The sequence below is a fragment of the Oncorhynchus mykiss genome, chromosome 9, assembly GCF_013265735.2.
Source record: "Oncorhynchus mykiss isolate Arlee chromosome 9, USDA_OmykA_1.1, whole genome shotgun sequence".
NCBI lineage: Eukaryota > Metazoa > Chordata > Actinopteri > Salmoniformes > Salmonidae > Oncorhynchus > Oncorhynchus mykiss.
This window is the reverse complement of record NC_048573.1, coordinates 1611033-1626397: the sequence shown is the minus strand read 5'-3', so window position 1 is coordinate 1626397 and position 15365 is coordinate 1611033. Positions and strand designations below refer to the sequence as shown.

Genomic DNA, 15365 nt, shown 5'->3' with positions numbered 1-15365 from the left:
GCCTTCAGTGTGTTGGGACCTCAGGCTGCGTTCTCTAGTGAGAGGATAAACACCTTCAACCTGACCCTCTCCAGGCAGTTCTTCAAGCGCAGAGGCTGCTTTTCTCCAAGAGTGACCATCTTACAAGCAACATGTGTTAGTTGGAGCATTCAAGGTACGGCATGAATACGATTTTTTTGAAGAGGACATTTTAGGCCAGTGTTGCCCTTTTTCCTGTTGAAGTACCACTCTGTTGACTCTTTAATGTTGGAGATCTTGTAGTTTTTCATGTTGAAGTATCACTCTGTTGACTCTTTAATGTTGGACATCTTGTAGTTTTTCATGCATCTCAGGGGTTGGACTAGCTGATGGCAATGACAAAGCTGGCCTTGCAGTTTGATGAGTGGGGGCAGTCTACCCCTGCCTTAGCCAGCTGGCAGCAATCACACTGACTATACCAGTGTCTTCCGTTAATTGTGAGGGACTTCTCTGCAATGAAACGAGTAAGAACATTTAAATGTGAAAGTAGATCCTCTTTATCCCTTTCCTTTCTTCTTATTATCTCTGTTATTGCAGGTCAAAACAGACTTGAGGAACAGACTGCAGTGAGAGCATCTTGCCGCCTGCATGTGGCTCTCCAACGAAAAACTGTCAGAACCTAGAAATAGATTTCCAACTGCTTTCTTTGGTGATGAATATAAATTAGTGTTCCTCTGTTCATTTTGTCAAGATTTTTTATTTTTTATTTGAGAAAGAAGGACTCTGCTGTTTTTCTGCAGCACACCTTGTAACTATAGTTACTTTACCAATACGTTACTGAGCTCATTTCTGGGGGTGGAAATTATATTTTAGGTTTGAGTTTTTTCCTTTTAAAAAAGTCACCATAACCAAGCTTTTCAGTACCAAGCTTTTTTTAGGGGGGGTGGCTGCAACCCGGCAAAAAAGGGGGGACCCTCACTAACTTTTCCCCAACAACTAACACATTTTCCAAAAGAAACACTGGAACACATCAACTTCATAGAACAGCGAACACACATATCTTTCACACAACACACACTTTGAGTAGGACAGACCAGAACAACTGACTGACACACACACACACACACACACACGAGTAGGGCAGACCAAAACAACTGACACACACACAGTACGTGAAAGTTGAGGTGTGTGTCGTGGTGAAAGGAGAGGTCATGTTATTCAGAAAGTTGTTCTTCAGAGGTAGCAGCATCACAGGGTAGAGCCTTCTGATACCTTCTAACATCTTCAGAGGGAAGAACAAAAGTTATTTAAAAAGTTATCACCCGACTAAACTCTAAAGACATTTATATCTACATCAGTCACAGTCAATTAATTCATTCTTATTTACCTTCAGTCTCATTCTGAATGTCGCAAAACTCTTGTATATCTGCATGAACCCTAGCATAAATGATGAATCAGCGAGATACAAATTGGCTTAATTATTTATTTACTAAAAATAAAATGTAAAAATGTTTTTTTTTAAATCACACAGAATTACATATACACAGAATGGATCATACTTTGATTAGTAATTATGTCATAAAGGAAAACGTCCTTAGGGGACGGAACAGATACAATGGCTGGTAACACAAAGAAAGGGGGTTGGGCTTGAATGAAAGCGCGGGAAGACTGAAGAACAAATGGGAAAGCTATCGTAAATACAGAATCTTATGCATTCTAAATTACCGCCAATTTGGAAAAGGAAAATGCAAGAAATATAAATGCAAGAGATCCAGCAGGGATCTCTTGTCTTCTGAAGAATGTCTCTGGTGGTAAACTGGACACGTTATAGTATCGTCGTTGTGTGTTAGACTGGATACGTTGTTTGTCCTTTCCTAGCCCACATTTACAGTGGCTGCTGCTAACTCATCGGCTAGGAGGTATCACTTCTGGAGTGAATAAGAGTTCAAAGTTCATACCAAGTTGCCATACTTGTAAGCTCATGCTATATTCTGGCTGGTATAGTCGAAATTCATCCTTTCGGCATGTCGATCGTCACCTTCACATTGAACACGATGCGAATTTCGTTAGGTTATTATCTTAGCCCTTTTAACGCAGGAACCGTCGTCCTCCCGTCCTCGGAACACAAAGTTACATTTTTGTCAACGGGCTTATATAGTTGTGGGAGAGAGGGGCATGTTTCATAGTTTACAACCAATGTCTGTTCACTTGGGCGGGGCCACCGAGTGAGCAGAGTTTTTACTCTATGGAAACCATTCTCTCATTTAGAAATAAATGTAATCTAAAATTACATTTAATCTTTTCACAAATAGTTTCATATTTAAACATTTAAATTGCACAACAATCCCATGTGAATCTGATAACTAGAATGTGTAGACTTTCCAAGACACAGTTTATGTCGTCCTGTCATCAGTAATAATATCTCAGACAACAACTGATCTGACATCATATTCTTTAAGTACCAACGCATATTTTCAACTGGTTGGATTACCGAAATATGGTTCCGTTCCCCAACCTATGTTAACAAAGGGCTTTGCATGAGTCCATTCTGTAGAGTAGAGAGAGAAAAGGGGGTATTTATGGGGGTCATAAACCTCACCAACAGGCCAACGTCATAACGTCTGTGCTCACATGGGCCACTGACTTGGTTCAGACTTCATATGAAAAACAATTCTCTCATAAATAAGTTTCCTATTTAATGATATACGTTCCAACATTTGGATGTGAATCTAATCACTGGGAAATATACACATTCAGAGAAACAGTTATGTTGTTCTACTTAGTGACATCACAAATTAGTAATGACTTCGACATGGTTGTTCTGAGATCCTGAGCGCTCTGGAGCAGGTTTTATCAAAGACCTCTGTACTTTGCGCCGTTCATCTTTCCCTTGATCCTGACTAGTCTCCCAGTCCCTGCCGCTGAAATCATCTCCACAGCATGATGCTGCCACCACCATGCTTCACAGTAGGGATGGTGCCAGGTTTCCTCCAGACGTGACGCTTGGCATTCAGGCCAAAGAGTTCAATCTTGGTTTCATCAGAGCAGAGAACCTTGTTGTTCATGGTACCCTCCCCCAGATCTGTGCTTCGACGGGTCACCGGTTCGAATCTCAAGTCCGCCTGGGAAAAGGTGCGAAGTGGGACGGAAACAGGAGAGCTGCTGGCATCAGTGTCTCTCCTGCCTCGAGTCTCATCTCATTCAATTGAGCTCTCTTGAGGGGTTCCCGTTCAATGGCACTGCATATTAGAATGAGAGGTTGATTTAGAAAAGGCCAGTTAGAGCAAACTTAAAATGTACATAGCTTTCTACATCAATATGTTAAATACTTTGATGTTTGAACTATCAACATGTTGGGCACATCGCACACATACCTGATAGATTTTCAAGATCGACGGTTTCACCTACAAGAACAGACAGAGATTAAGAACCCGGGACCTCAGCCTTGCAAACACACATATACAGCCCACCTGAGTTAAATGTAGACAGTCCCACCAATGAAAAGCTATGGAGTCAGGGAGGAGTGATTTTACAAGTCTGTTTGTAATAGAATAGAGGTAATTAAGGTGGAGTGATTGAACGAAAGCTAGAGGACAGTTAGAGACGCCTCACCTGTCACGCATTGACGTTTCGCACGTCGATTTCCGACCACATATCCCATTGGTGCGACTACTGCAGCTCCCATTGCAGCTCCCACTGCCAGACAAAGCCCAACTGTCCAGTAGGACTGGCACGGCTTGGGAAAGATGTCATCTGAAACACAGAAGCCATGTCGAACCCATTACGTACTATCATACCAATTGACTGGTTTGGACCTCCAGATTGCTAATCTACGAAAGAACATTGGCAGCGTGGTGCAAACAAAATAATAATTTCATAAAACATTTAAAAAAAAACTTCCAAATGTAAATTCAAATGTTTTCAAAACAGATCCCTCACCAGGAATGCGAATCTGCTTCGTTCTGAAGGTGTTCTGCTGTTGAACTCTACAGGTGAACCAGTTGTTGTCAGTCTGCTGTATGGTGACATTTCGTCTCACAGTGAAGAAACCTTCAGTGTCAGTCTCGGTCTCTGTAGGTCCAGCAGCAGGGAGGATGGTTCCATTGTTGTCCAGCCACTCCAGCTCAGGTTCAGGGTACCAGCCTTCGGACTCACACCTCAGGACCAGCCCACTACCATTAGTTCCTTCAATAGAGAGGACTGGCTGAGATCCAGGGCCTGCAAAAATTAAAGTTAACACAGGGGTGAGATTCCTGTTATGAAAATGAATGGACTGCTTAAAATGGGATTTTCCCTCTTCAGAATATTACACCCAGTGGACCATTAACCTCTTGGAACACTAGGGGCAGGATTTCATTTTTGGATGAAAAAACGTTCCCGTTTTAAACAAGATATTTTGGCACGAAAAGATGCTCGACTACGCATATAATTGACAGCTTTGGAAAGAAAACACTCTGACGTTTCCAAAACTGCAAAGATATTATCTGTGAGTGCCACAGAACTGATGCTACAGGCGAAACCAAGATGAAACTTCAAACAGGAAATTAGCAACATTTTTGAGGCGCTGTTTTCCATTGTCTCCTTATATGGCTGTGAATGCGCCCTGAACGAGCCTACACGTTCTGCCGTTTCCCAAACGAAGAAACAGTAATATTAACTAACACCCAGTGGACCAATAAGAAACAGTAATATTAACTAACACCCAGTGGACCAATAAGAAACAGGGTGTTAGTTAATATTACTGTTTCTTATTGGTCCACTGGGTGTTAGTTAATATTACTGTTTCTTATTGGTCCACTGGGTGTTAGTTAATATTACTGTTTCTTATTGGTCCACTGGGTGTTAGTTAATATTACTGTTTCTTATTGGTCCACTGGGTGTTAATATTACTGTTTCTTAATGGTCCACTGGGTGTTAATATTACTGTTTCTTATTGGTCCACTGGGTGTTAGTTAATATCACTGTTTCTTAATGGTCCACATTTAATGTATAACACATGTATTTTCATCAACATTTGTAAATGAGTATTTCTGTAAATTGATATGGCTCTCTGCAAAAACATTGCATGTTTTGGAACTACTGAACATAACACGCCAATGTAAAATAAGATTTTTGGATATAAATATGAACTTAACCAAACAAAACATGTATTGTGTAACATGAAGTCCTATGAGTGTAATCTGATGAAGACCATCAAAAGGTTAGTGATAACAATTCTCTCTATTTGTGCTTTTTGTGACTCCTCTCTTTGGCTGGAAAAATGGCTGGGTTTTTCTGTGAGTTGGTGGTGACCTAACATAATTGTTTGTGGAGCTTTTGCTGTAAAGCATTTTTTAAATCAGACACTGGAATGAAACCTGTTAGGGATAGGGGGCAGCATTTTCACTGTTGGATAAATAGCGTGCACAATTTCAACTTACTGCTACTCATGCCAGGAATATATTATATGCGTATGATTAGCAGGTGTGGATAGAAAACACTGAAGTTTCTAAAACTGTTTCAATCATGTCTGTGACTATAACAGAACTTATGTAGCAGGCAAAACCCAGAGGAGTAACTGTTCCGATTTTTTTTTTTGTGCCTTTGACCGTTCCCTCAGGTGTCTTTGCCAAGGGATATTTGATAGCGACCATTTTACAGTTCCTACGACTTCCACTGGATGTCTCCAGTCTTTGGAATTTGGTTGAAGTTAATCATCTGTGCAATGAAGAAGAAGCACATCCTGGAACAAGGTTACACTGTTGAGAGTTATGCAAGACGAAAAAAGGAGCATGTTTTGTTTACTTGCTGTATTGAATACAGATTGCCCCGTCTACAATGTGATCGATTATTAACGTTTAAAAATACCTAAAGTTGTATTACAAAAGTAGTTTGAAATATTTTGTTAAAGTTTATAGGCAACTTTTGAAATGTTTTGTAGTGACGTTGTGTTTTGGAAAGCTGTTTTTTTCCGGATCAAACGCGCTTTATAAATGGACATTTTGGGTATACATGGACGGAATTAATCGAACAAAAGGACCAATTGTGATGTTTATGGGACATATTGGAGTGCCAACAAAGAAGCTCGTCAAAGGTAATGCATGTTTTATATTTTATTTCAGCGTTTTGTGTAGCGCCTGCTACGCTAGCTCTTTTGTTTACTACTGGTTCAGATGAGTGCATGCTATCAGATAATAGCTTCTTATGCTTTCGCCGAAAAGCATTTTTTAAACTCTGACATGTTGGCTGGATTCACAATGAGTGTAGCTTTAATTGAGTATCTTACATGTGTGATTTAATGAAAGTTAGAATTTTATTTGAATCTGGCGCTCTGCATTTCCCCAGGCAATTGGCCAGTTGAGACGCTAGAGGTATTAATGGTCCACTGGGTGTTATTATTGTTGCTTTTTGGAAACTCACTTGATTGTGATGGTTGTCTTGGGGGAGATGAATATTTTTTGTCATCTATGAAAAATAGATGAATGACATTGTGATAATCTCAATGAAAAATGTGCTGATGACATAATAACACAAAGCACAAAGGAAAAGGCAACATTTTGATAATTTATATAAATAAGGATCAGACATTGTACTTGACAGAAAATAACATCTGATGTGTATATAAACTACACTAGTATTTACATGACTCACCGACCAGGAGTTGTGTGTATATATAGTATACATACTTATTTTCCACCATAATTTGCAAATAAATTCATTAAAAATCCTACAATGTGATTTTCTGGATTTTTTTTCCTCATTTTGTCTGTCATAGACAAAGTGTACCTATGATGAAAATTACAGGCCTCTCTCATCTTTTTAAGTGGGAGAACTTGCACAATTGGTGGATGACTAAATACTTTTTTGCCCCACTGTATATATACTACACTAGTATTTACATGACTCACCGACCAGGAGTTGAACGACAGGTCTCTGAGTCCTGCTCACTGTTGGAATGAAGCAGGTGTAGCTTCCAGCATCAGAGAGAGTAACTCTGTTCAGCTTTAAGGAGACGTTGCTGTTCTTCAGTTCTTCTTTGAACAGTGACGTCCTTCCCCTGTAGGATGGATTCTGGTCCTCTTCAGAGTCACGATGGTCGCGGTAACAATGTGCCTCTTTTGGCTTCAAGTCTGGTCTGAGCCACTCCACTGTGTGGTTCGCAGCATTCATAGTGGGGTTCAGGTAACAGGGAAGGATGACATCACCACCCGCTACGGCATGAACCCTGGACATTGGAGCAACAACCTGAACCTGGCCTGAAAAAACAAAATCAGAGTGAATATCTTTAAGACTAAATGTTGTTAACTAATCAAAAAATAAGTTTAGTAACAGGGTAGAGTTTAGTACTTAGTAGCATATTTTGTATTTGTCGTGAACAGACTCACGTAACTTTACCCAACAGGAGAATGAACACCAAATCAGAACAGATTCAACAGCTGGGCGATAGTGAATTATAAAAACAATAAGTGGTTTATATTGATGGGAGAAATAACCACATTATTCACCATCTGGATGTCAGTGACACGTATAGGCCTACTGCTGCATTCAAGACAATTGGGAACTCAAAATAATACACAAAATAAGTGAAATCATGTGCACCACTTTTGTATTCAATTGCCGATATGAGTTTGCTTCCCAGATGGTCGCCGGCGTTAACGTTTCCAACTGTTTTTCTACCAAACATATTTATAAACGTTTTTTTTCGTAACCATCTGGATTTCACCCTGATACAGCAGTATACTCAAATGGAAATGGGGCATGACCGGCAAGCCGGCAGCACAACGCCGGGACACAGGAAATATCAGGGTGACAGCTAAAGCTTGAAATCCACTGAAAACATACTAGTTACGGCATTAACGGCAGGTAGCCTAGTGGTTAGAGTGTAGAGGAGGCAGGTAGCCTAGTGGTTAGAGTGTAGAGGAGGCAGGTAGCCTAGTGGTTAGAGTGTAGAGGAGGCAGGTAGCCTAGTGGTTAGAGTGTAGAGGAGGCAGGTAGCCTAGTGGTTAGAGTGTAGAGGAGGCAGGTAGCCTAGTGGTTAGAGTGTAGAGGAGGCAGGTAGCCTAGTGGTTAGAGTGTAGAGGAGGCAGGTAGCCTAGTGGTTAGAGTGTAGAGGAGGCAGGTAGCCTAGTGGTTAGAGTGTAGAGGAGGCAGGTAGCCTAGTGGTTAGAGTGTAGAGGAGGCAGGTAGCCTAGTGGTTAGAGTGTAGAGGAGGCAGGTAGTCTAGTGGTTAGAGTGTAGAGGAGGCAGGTAGCCTAGTGGTTAGAGTGTAGAGGAGGCAGGTAGCCTAGTGGTTAGAGTGTAGAGGAGGCAGGTAGTCTAGTGGTTAGAGTGTAGAGGAGGCAGGTAGCCTAGTGGTTAGAGTGTAGGGACGGCAGGTAGCCTAGTGGTTAGAGTGTAGAGGAGGCAGGTAGTCTAGTGGTTAGAGTGTAGAGGAGGCAGGTAGTCTAGTGGTTACAGTGTAGAGGAGGCAGGTAGTCTAGTGGTTAGAGTGTAGAGGAGGCAGGTAGTCTAGTGGTTAGAGTGTAGAGGTGGCAGGGTAGCCTAGTGGTTAGAGTGTAGAGGAGGCAGGTAGCCTAGTGGTTAGAGTGTAGAGGAGGCAGGTAGTCTAGTGGTTAGAGTGTAGAGGAGGCAGGTAGCCTAGTGGTTAGAGTGTAGAGGAGGCAGGTAGCCTAGTGGTTAGAGTGTAGAGGAGGCAGGTAGCCTAGTGGTTAGAGTGTAGAGGAGGCAGGTAGACTAGTGGTTAGAGTGTAGAGGAGGCAGGTAGACTAGTGGTTAGAGTGTAGAGGAGGCAGGTAGCCTAGTGGTTAGAGTGTAGAGGAGGCAGGTAGCCTAGTGGTTGGAGGGGCGGCAGGTCACCAGTTAACCCACTGTTCCTAGACCAGTTAACCCACTGTTCCTAGACCAGTTAGCCCACTGTTCCTAGGCTGTCATTGTAAATAAGAACGTGTTCTAGTTAAATAAATGTCAAATAAAACCCGAAAGTCAACTGTTCTCTAAAATGTTTTCCATATATAGACAAACCCTGTGTGTTTTAATAAAACCAACTATATGCTTGTATTATGCTGTTTGATGAAATAAGACAAATTACTTGAGATAAAAATAAAAAAAATCCCCCTACTGGCTCTCTCAGATTCTGCCACATCAGGAAGTAGCAGACTGAAGATGACAATAACACGAGGAGTCCATAACAAATAGCTGTCCCGAGCTCACTGGCGCGGGAAACTGAGGGCCCAGAATAGTTATACAATGTTGCATGTTCGCTAGCACAAGTGTCGGGACAGACCCTGTTGGGCTGTATCACAGCCTGGTAAGGCTACTGCACCTCCCTCAACCGAAGGGCTCTCCAGAGGGTGGTGTGGGGGCAAACTACCTGCTCTCCAGGACACCTACAACACCCTCAACACCCTGGTATGGCAGCTGATTGGCCTCTGACCGTAAGGTGCTACAGAGGGCAGTGTTACGACCTAGTACATCACCACCTGGTGTGGCCACTGCTACTCACCATATTCCTACAATTACCCTGTACTCCCACATATTCACTCTGCACCCCCTGTATAAAGCCTTGTTATTGTGTTACTTTATAAAGAAATGTACTTTAGTTAATTTAGTACATTTTTTCTTAACTATTTATTGAACTGCATTTTTGGTTAAGGACTTGTAAGTAAGCATTTCACCGTAAGGGAAAGGTGGATACTAGTCAGTAGTACAACTGAATGCATTCAACTGACATGTGTCTTCCACATTTAACTCCTCTGAATCAGAGAGGTGCTGGGGGCTGCCTTAAATCAACATCCACGTCTTTGCCGCCCGGGACAGTGGTCTACTACACCTGTTGTATACGGAGCATGTGACAAATACAATTTGATACTGCTGATCAGAGATACAGCGGTCTAATGTATAGACACTACCGTGTACAGGGCATGAGAGAACACAGGGCATGAGAGAACACAGGGCATGAGAGAACACAGGGCATGAGAGAACACTGGGCATGAGAGAACACAGGTCATGAGAGAACACAGGGCATGAGAGAACACAGGGCATGAGAGAACACAGGGCATGAGAGAACACAGGGCATGAGAGAACACTGGGCATGAGAGAACACTGGGCATGAGAGAACACAGGGCATGAGAGAACACAGGGCATGAGAGAACACAGGGCATGAGAGAACACAGGGCATGAGAGAACACAGGGCAAGAGAGAACACAGGGCATGAGAGAACACAGGGCATGAGAGAACACAGGGCATGAGAGAACACAGGGCATGAGAGAACACAGGGCATGAGAGAACACAGGGCATGAGAGAACACTGGGCATGAGAGAACACAGGGCATGAGAGAACCATGTGGCTGTGTCCCACATCGCACCCTGTCAACTACATAGTGAACCTCTGCTGATCAGGCTCCTGGTCAACAGTAGTGTCCTTTATAGGGTATAGGCTGCTATGTGGGATGTACCCTGTGACTTCCATTTCCTTCACCATCTTGTCTCAGTCCTCTGACAACACACTGTCATGTCACCACCTATGTCACACCCCCCCCCCCCCCCCCCCATCTTGTCTCAGTCCTCTGACAACACCCATTTCACCCCCACATCTTGTCTCAGTCCACTAGCTCATAATTTGAGGTGGGACAGCAAATAACAGACGTGCAATGAGGACACACTCATACACTTGATACATTGTACTTCACGTTCCTTGATCAATGAAACGGGATCACTGAACAACATGAAATTAACAGCAGGTGTCCTAGAATGATAATAGGATCTGCACAGCTAACTGGCTACTGTGTCACTGAAACCTTTATTTAACGAGGTCAAGTCAGTTAAGAACAAATTCTTATTTACAAGGACAGCCTACACGGGCCAAACCCAGGCGACGCTGGGCCAATTGTGCGCCACCCTATGGGACTCCCAATCACAGCCGGTTGTGATACGGCCTGGAATCGAACCAGGGTCTGTAGCGACGTAATGAAATGCAGACCTCTACACCACTAGGGAGCTACAATTGACCATAATGTCAACATTATTTGCTAACGTTAACGCTAACTAGCTACGTAAACCTGCATCTGGATGATCTAAGATGATAGCAAGTTGAGAATAACACCACAGAACTTCACATCGTATTGTGAATAACAACATTATTTCACTTTAGGATGTATCTTTGCTAGCCAGCTTCCATTGTTTTACCAGCTAGCTAGGTAGCTAAGCGCTGTTGTGAGAAACCCACCTTCGGTTGTTGTTGAAAGACAGCAGAAGCACAACCAGCAGAAATGCAAACCATAACGAGAAAATATATACATTTTACAAGCAATGTTACGTTTGATGCCGTTATTACTAGTGAAGTTAGTTTCACACTGTACTTCTTCTTCCGGAAATGACGTTCCCAGCAGTGTACTTCCTCCTCCTGAAATGACGTTCCCAGCACTGGTCTTCTTCTTCTTCTTCTTCTATGAGGTTTAACGGCGGTTGGCATCCAATTTGTTGCATTACCACCACCTACTAGCCTGGAGTACTCCCTTTAAAAAAACTCCCTTTAAAAAAAAATGTACTGAATAAATACCCTACCATCTAACACTATTGTCATTAATTTCAAAATGATATAAAATAAAATTAACACCCCCCCCCCCTACTCCACTAATTAAATGAATGTATTCCTACCTCATTGCCATCACCCTGAAAGGATGGGACATCACCACTGTTACTCTTTCTATTGTCAAGTCTCCCACACACCCAAATACCTCTCTGCTGCTGCTACCACAACCTCTATTTCCTGAGACTTACGTTCCATCCCTGCTGTCCAGTTGATAACCGTTGATATAAATACTAACAATCCAATCTTACTGAAACTTATTTCACTGTTTGTCCCTCTGTACTGGTATATCGCTACTACTCTCACCACTCCTCCCTCTGTCCTGGTATATCTCTACTACTCTCACCACTCCTCCCTCTGTCCTGGTATATCTCTACTACTCTCACCACTCCTCCCTCTGTCCTGGTATATCTCTACTACTCTCACCACTCATCCCCCTTAACCCATCTTCCTCTACTTTCTTCACTGCCTCAGCATATGACAACTTCTGATCCACCAGCTCCATGGGCATCCCTACTTTACACTACTTTCCCCAATACTACACATTCCTTTGTCTCATGCCCATCTGCACATTTCTCACACCTTGGACCCTCGCTCCTACACACTGTTGCCACCTTGGACCCTCCCTCCTACACACTGCTGCCACCTTGGACCCTCCCTCCTACACACTGCTGCCACCTTGGACCCTCCCTCCTACACACTGCTGCCACCTTGGACCCTCCCTCCTACACACTGCTGCCACCTTGGACCCTCCCTCCTACACACTGTTGCCACCTTGGACCCTCCCTCCTACACACTGCTGCCACCTTTGACCCTCCCTCCTACACACTGTTGCCACCTTGGACCCTCCCTCCTACACACTGTTGCCACCTTGGACCCTCCCTCCTACACACTGTTGCCACCTTGGACCCTCCCTCCTACACACTGCTGCCACCTTTGACCCTCCCTCCTACACACTGTTGCCACCTTGGACCCTCCCTCCTACACACTGTTGCCACCTTGGACCCTCCCTCCTACACACTGCTGCCACCTTGGATCCTCCCTCCTACACACTGTTGCCACCTTGGACCCTCCCTCCTACACACTGCTGCCACCTTGGATCCTCCCTCCTACACACTGCTGCCACCTTGGACCCTCCCTCCTACACACTGCTGCCACATGCCCATAATCGTGACACCTGTAACATCATAATGTATTTGGCACATACGCTCGTACAGGATAACTTATATATCCTAACTTCTCTTTGTCGGGCAAAAACTCAACTTCAAAACTGTTCTGTTTCCCCACCCTGTGTGTGTCGCATCAAACGACCAGCATCACACTGGGAATCTTTCCCCTCAGCTGGTCAACGTTTATATCTACTGCTTCCCCAGTTATACTTTCATTGGTGCCCTTTTCTTGAGAAAGAAACAATTCAGATTTCTATACATAAAGAGAAGTGAGTGAAATTAAATGCAAAGTGGTTGTGATTCATTCAGAACAGATTAAGAAACAGATTAAGAAACAGGCTACATGATTGAGGAAAATAATTTATTTAATTGTATTTGCTACAAAGACGAAATCAATATCCTGATGATTCATAGAAAAATAATGGTTTTGCACAAAACACAATAAAACAAAGGCCCTACATTAGTTATGTTTAAACAAAATAACATGAGACCAAAATGTGAAAATAAAGTAAATAATTTTAATAAGTGAATTCTCCTCTCCTGTATGTTTTCTAACTCTGTAACATGGTATAACATTATACTGAACCTGTAACAATAATGCCTGAACCTCAACACCTATCAGTTGATCTGTATAGACATGAGAAGTGAAGACATTTACAATGTATCAACCATAATGCTATACAGTATATGACCAGTATATGACTGATGTTAAAGGACAGCTGCTGAATGAATAATACAACACACATTATATTAAAACACATTCCAATCAGAATAATACATGTATCAGTTAATAGATCACATTTGATCAAATGCCACTATTGTTCCAGCAGGTGGAGCTACAATGTAACAACATACAGCATTGTGACTCACAGTTCTATATTAGAATTCCATGAGTTCCATTCTGATGGTTGTTATGGTGATCAGGTGATCTCAGCCTCACTCTTCTTCAACACGATCACCTGTTCAACACAGAAGTAGTTCATCAGTGTGGCCATGTATTTACTTATCCAATACAGAACCACTTAGAAATGTAATTAATTTCAGATGATTTACGAGTCAATACTGTGCTACTTAGAATCCTATCAAATTACTTCCAATGGGGCTCTTGCTTATGTCCAGTTCTCCCTCATCAATACCAGGGCTATTTACTAATTATCAATAACAGGGTTATTTACTCCTTATATCCAGCTCTCCCTCATCAATACCAGGGCTATTTACTCCTTATATCCAGCTCTCCCTCATCAATACCAGGGCTATTTACTCCTTATATCCAGCTCTCCCTCATCAATACCAGGGCTATTTACTCCTTATATCCAGCTCTCCCTCATCAATACCAGGGCTATTTACTCCCTATCAATACGTTGGCTATTTACTCCTTATCGATATTGTGATAGATACATTACATTATATTATGTTTAATACTGTTTATGCAGCGAATGGTCGTTTTATGCAATAGAATAGGGTTCTGACTGAGCCTGCATTCGATAGAATGGGTTGGTGTTTGTGTACTTGGGTCGACCAGCCTAATTACTGCAGAGCGCTCTATTCACCTGTGTGTGAATTTATATGTACGTATATCAGCAGAGCTGCTTAAAAAAAAACTTTTGCTTCCTTATTAAAACCTCTTAAGGACCCTTTTAAAAATGTTATCCTAAAAACCTGTTTCTCAGGCCCTGAAGCAAGGATATGCATATTATTGGTACCATTTGAAAGGAAACACTTTGAAGTTTGTGGAAATGAGAAAGGAATGTAGGAGAATATAACACATTAGATCTGGTAAAATATAGTACAATGAAAAAAACAGAAGTTATTTTGAATGTAGGAGAATAACACACAATAGATCTGGTAAAATACTAATACAAAGAAAAACAAACATTTTAGTACCATCATCTTTGAAATGCAAGAGAAAGGCCATAATGTATTCCAGACGTTTTGAATAAAGTAATATGCTGATTGGTGATTGACCTTGTCTCACCCATTATTTTGGGGATTTCCACGACAATCCCCAGGATATTTACTCCTCATGAATACCCAGGCAATTTACTCCTAAATGCATGAATTCATATCAGTTCCATTACATATGATGGTAGTGGACTCTAATCCATCCTACTTTCTACTTCTACTGAGAGGTAACATAATATAGTACACACTGTGTTCAGAATACCATATTGTGGTAGTTGACTCTAATCCATCCTACTTTCTACTTCTACTAAGAGGTAACATAATATAGTACACACTGTGTTCAGAATACCATATTGTGCCCCTGCAGCTGTTGTGTTGTAAGGTAGAAACTCACCTAATTGGTCTTGGTGGGTCTTCCTGGGTATCCTGGTTTCACCTAAACAGACAGATATCAACACTTTACAACATGGTTCAATCAGAGCTACAGTTATCAACACTTTACAACATGGTTCAATCAGAGATACAGTTATCAACACTTTACAACATGGTTCAATCAGAGATACAGTTATCAACACTTTACAACATGGTTCAATCAGAGATACAGTTATCAACACTTTACAACATGGTTCAATCAGAGCTACAGTTATCAACACTTTACAACATGGTTCAATCAGAGATACAGTTATCAACACTTTACAACATGGTTCAATCAGAGATACAGTTATCAACACTTTACAACATGGTTCAATCAGAGCTACAGTTATCAACACT

General features: G+C 42.0%; 2 protein-coding genes across 4 annotated transcripts in view; both read right to left on the bottom strand.

Annotated features, from left to right (window-relative positions):
- Positions 1-1426: 1426 nt before the first annotated feature.
- LOC110535266 (butyrophilin subfamily 1 member A1) lies at positions 1427-11354 on the bottom strand. 3 transcript variants are annotated; one of them, XM_021620163.2, is made up of 7 exons: positions 11161-11354; positions 6846-7193; positions 6358-6402; positions 3898-4176; positions 3571-3711; positions 3333-3362; positions 1427-3197 (listed from the first exon to the last, which is right to left on the bottom strand). In XM_021620163.2, exons 1-7 carry the CDS (start codon positions 11231-11233, stop codon positions 3160-3162), a joined length of 954 nt encoding a protein of 317 aa, XP_021475838.2. In that variant the 5' UTR covers positions 11234-11354; the 3' UTR covers positions 1427-3159. The 3 variants fall into 3 exon arrangements, with proteins under 3 accessions (XP_021475838.2, XP_036842923.1, XP_021475839.2); XM_036987028.1 differs by lacking the exon at positions 3333-3362; XM_021620164.2 differs by lacking the exon at positions 6358-6402.
- A 1685-nt stretch (positions 11355-13039) lies between these two features.
- LOC110535268 (low affinity immunoglobulin gamma Fc region receptor III-like) overlaps positions 13040-15365 on the bottom strand; it is a 128279-nt gene continuing 125953 nt past the window's right edge. The window contains exons 7-8 of the mRNA XM_036989223.1: positions 14989-15030; positions 13040-13651 (exon numbers count right to left, since the gene is read on the bottom strand). Of these exons, the coding sequence (XP_036845118.1) occupies positions 13629-13651; positions 14989-15030 (65 nt within the window). The 3' untranslated portion in view covers positions 13040-13628. The remainder of the gene's footprint in view (positions 13652-14988; positions 15031-15365) is intronic.

Coding starts and splice junctions, on each gene's coding strand:
- LOC110535266 (XM_021620163.2), bottom strand. CDS start 11,233: ATGTATATATTTTCTCGTTATGGTTTGCATTTCTGCTGGTTGTGCTTC. Junction 3,712..3,897: donor GAAGCAGATTCGCATTCCTG/GTGAGGGATCTG, acceptor TCTGTGTTTCAG/ATGACATCTTTCCCAAGCCG. Junction 3,363..3,570: donor GAAACGTCAATGCGTGACAG/GTGAGGCGTCTC, acceptor CTGTTCTTGTAG/GTGAAACCGTCGATCTTGAA.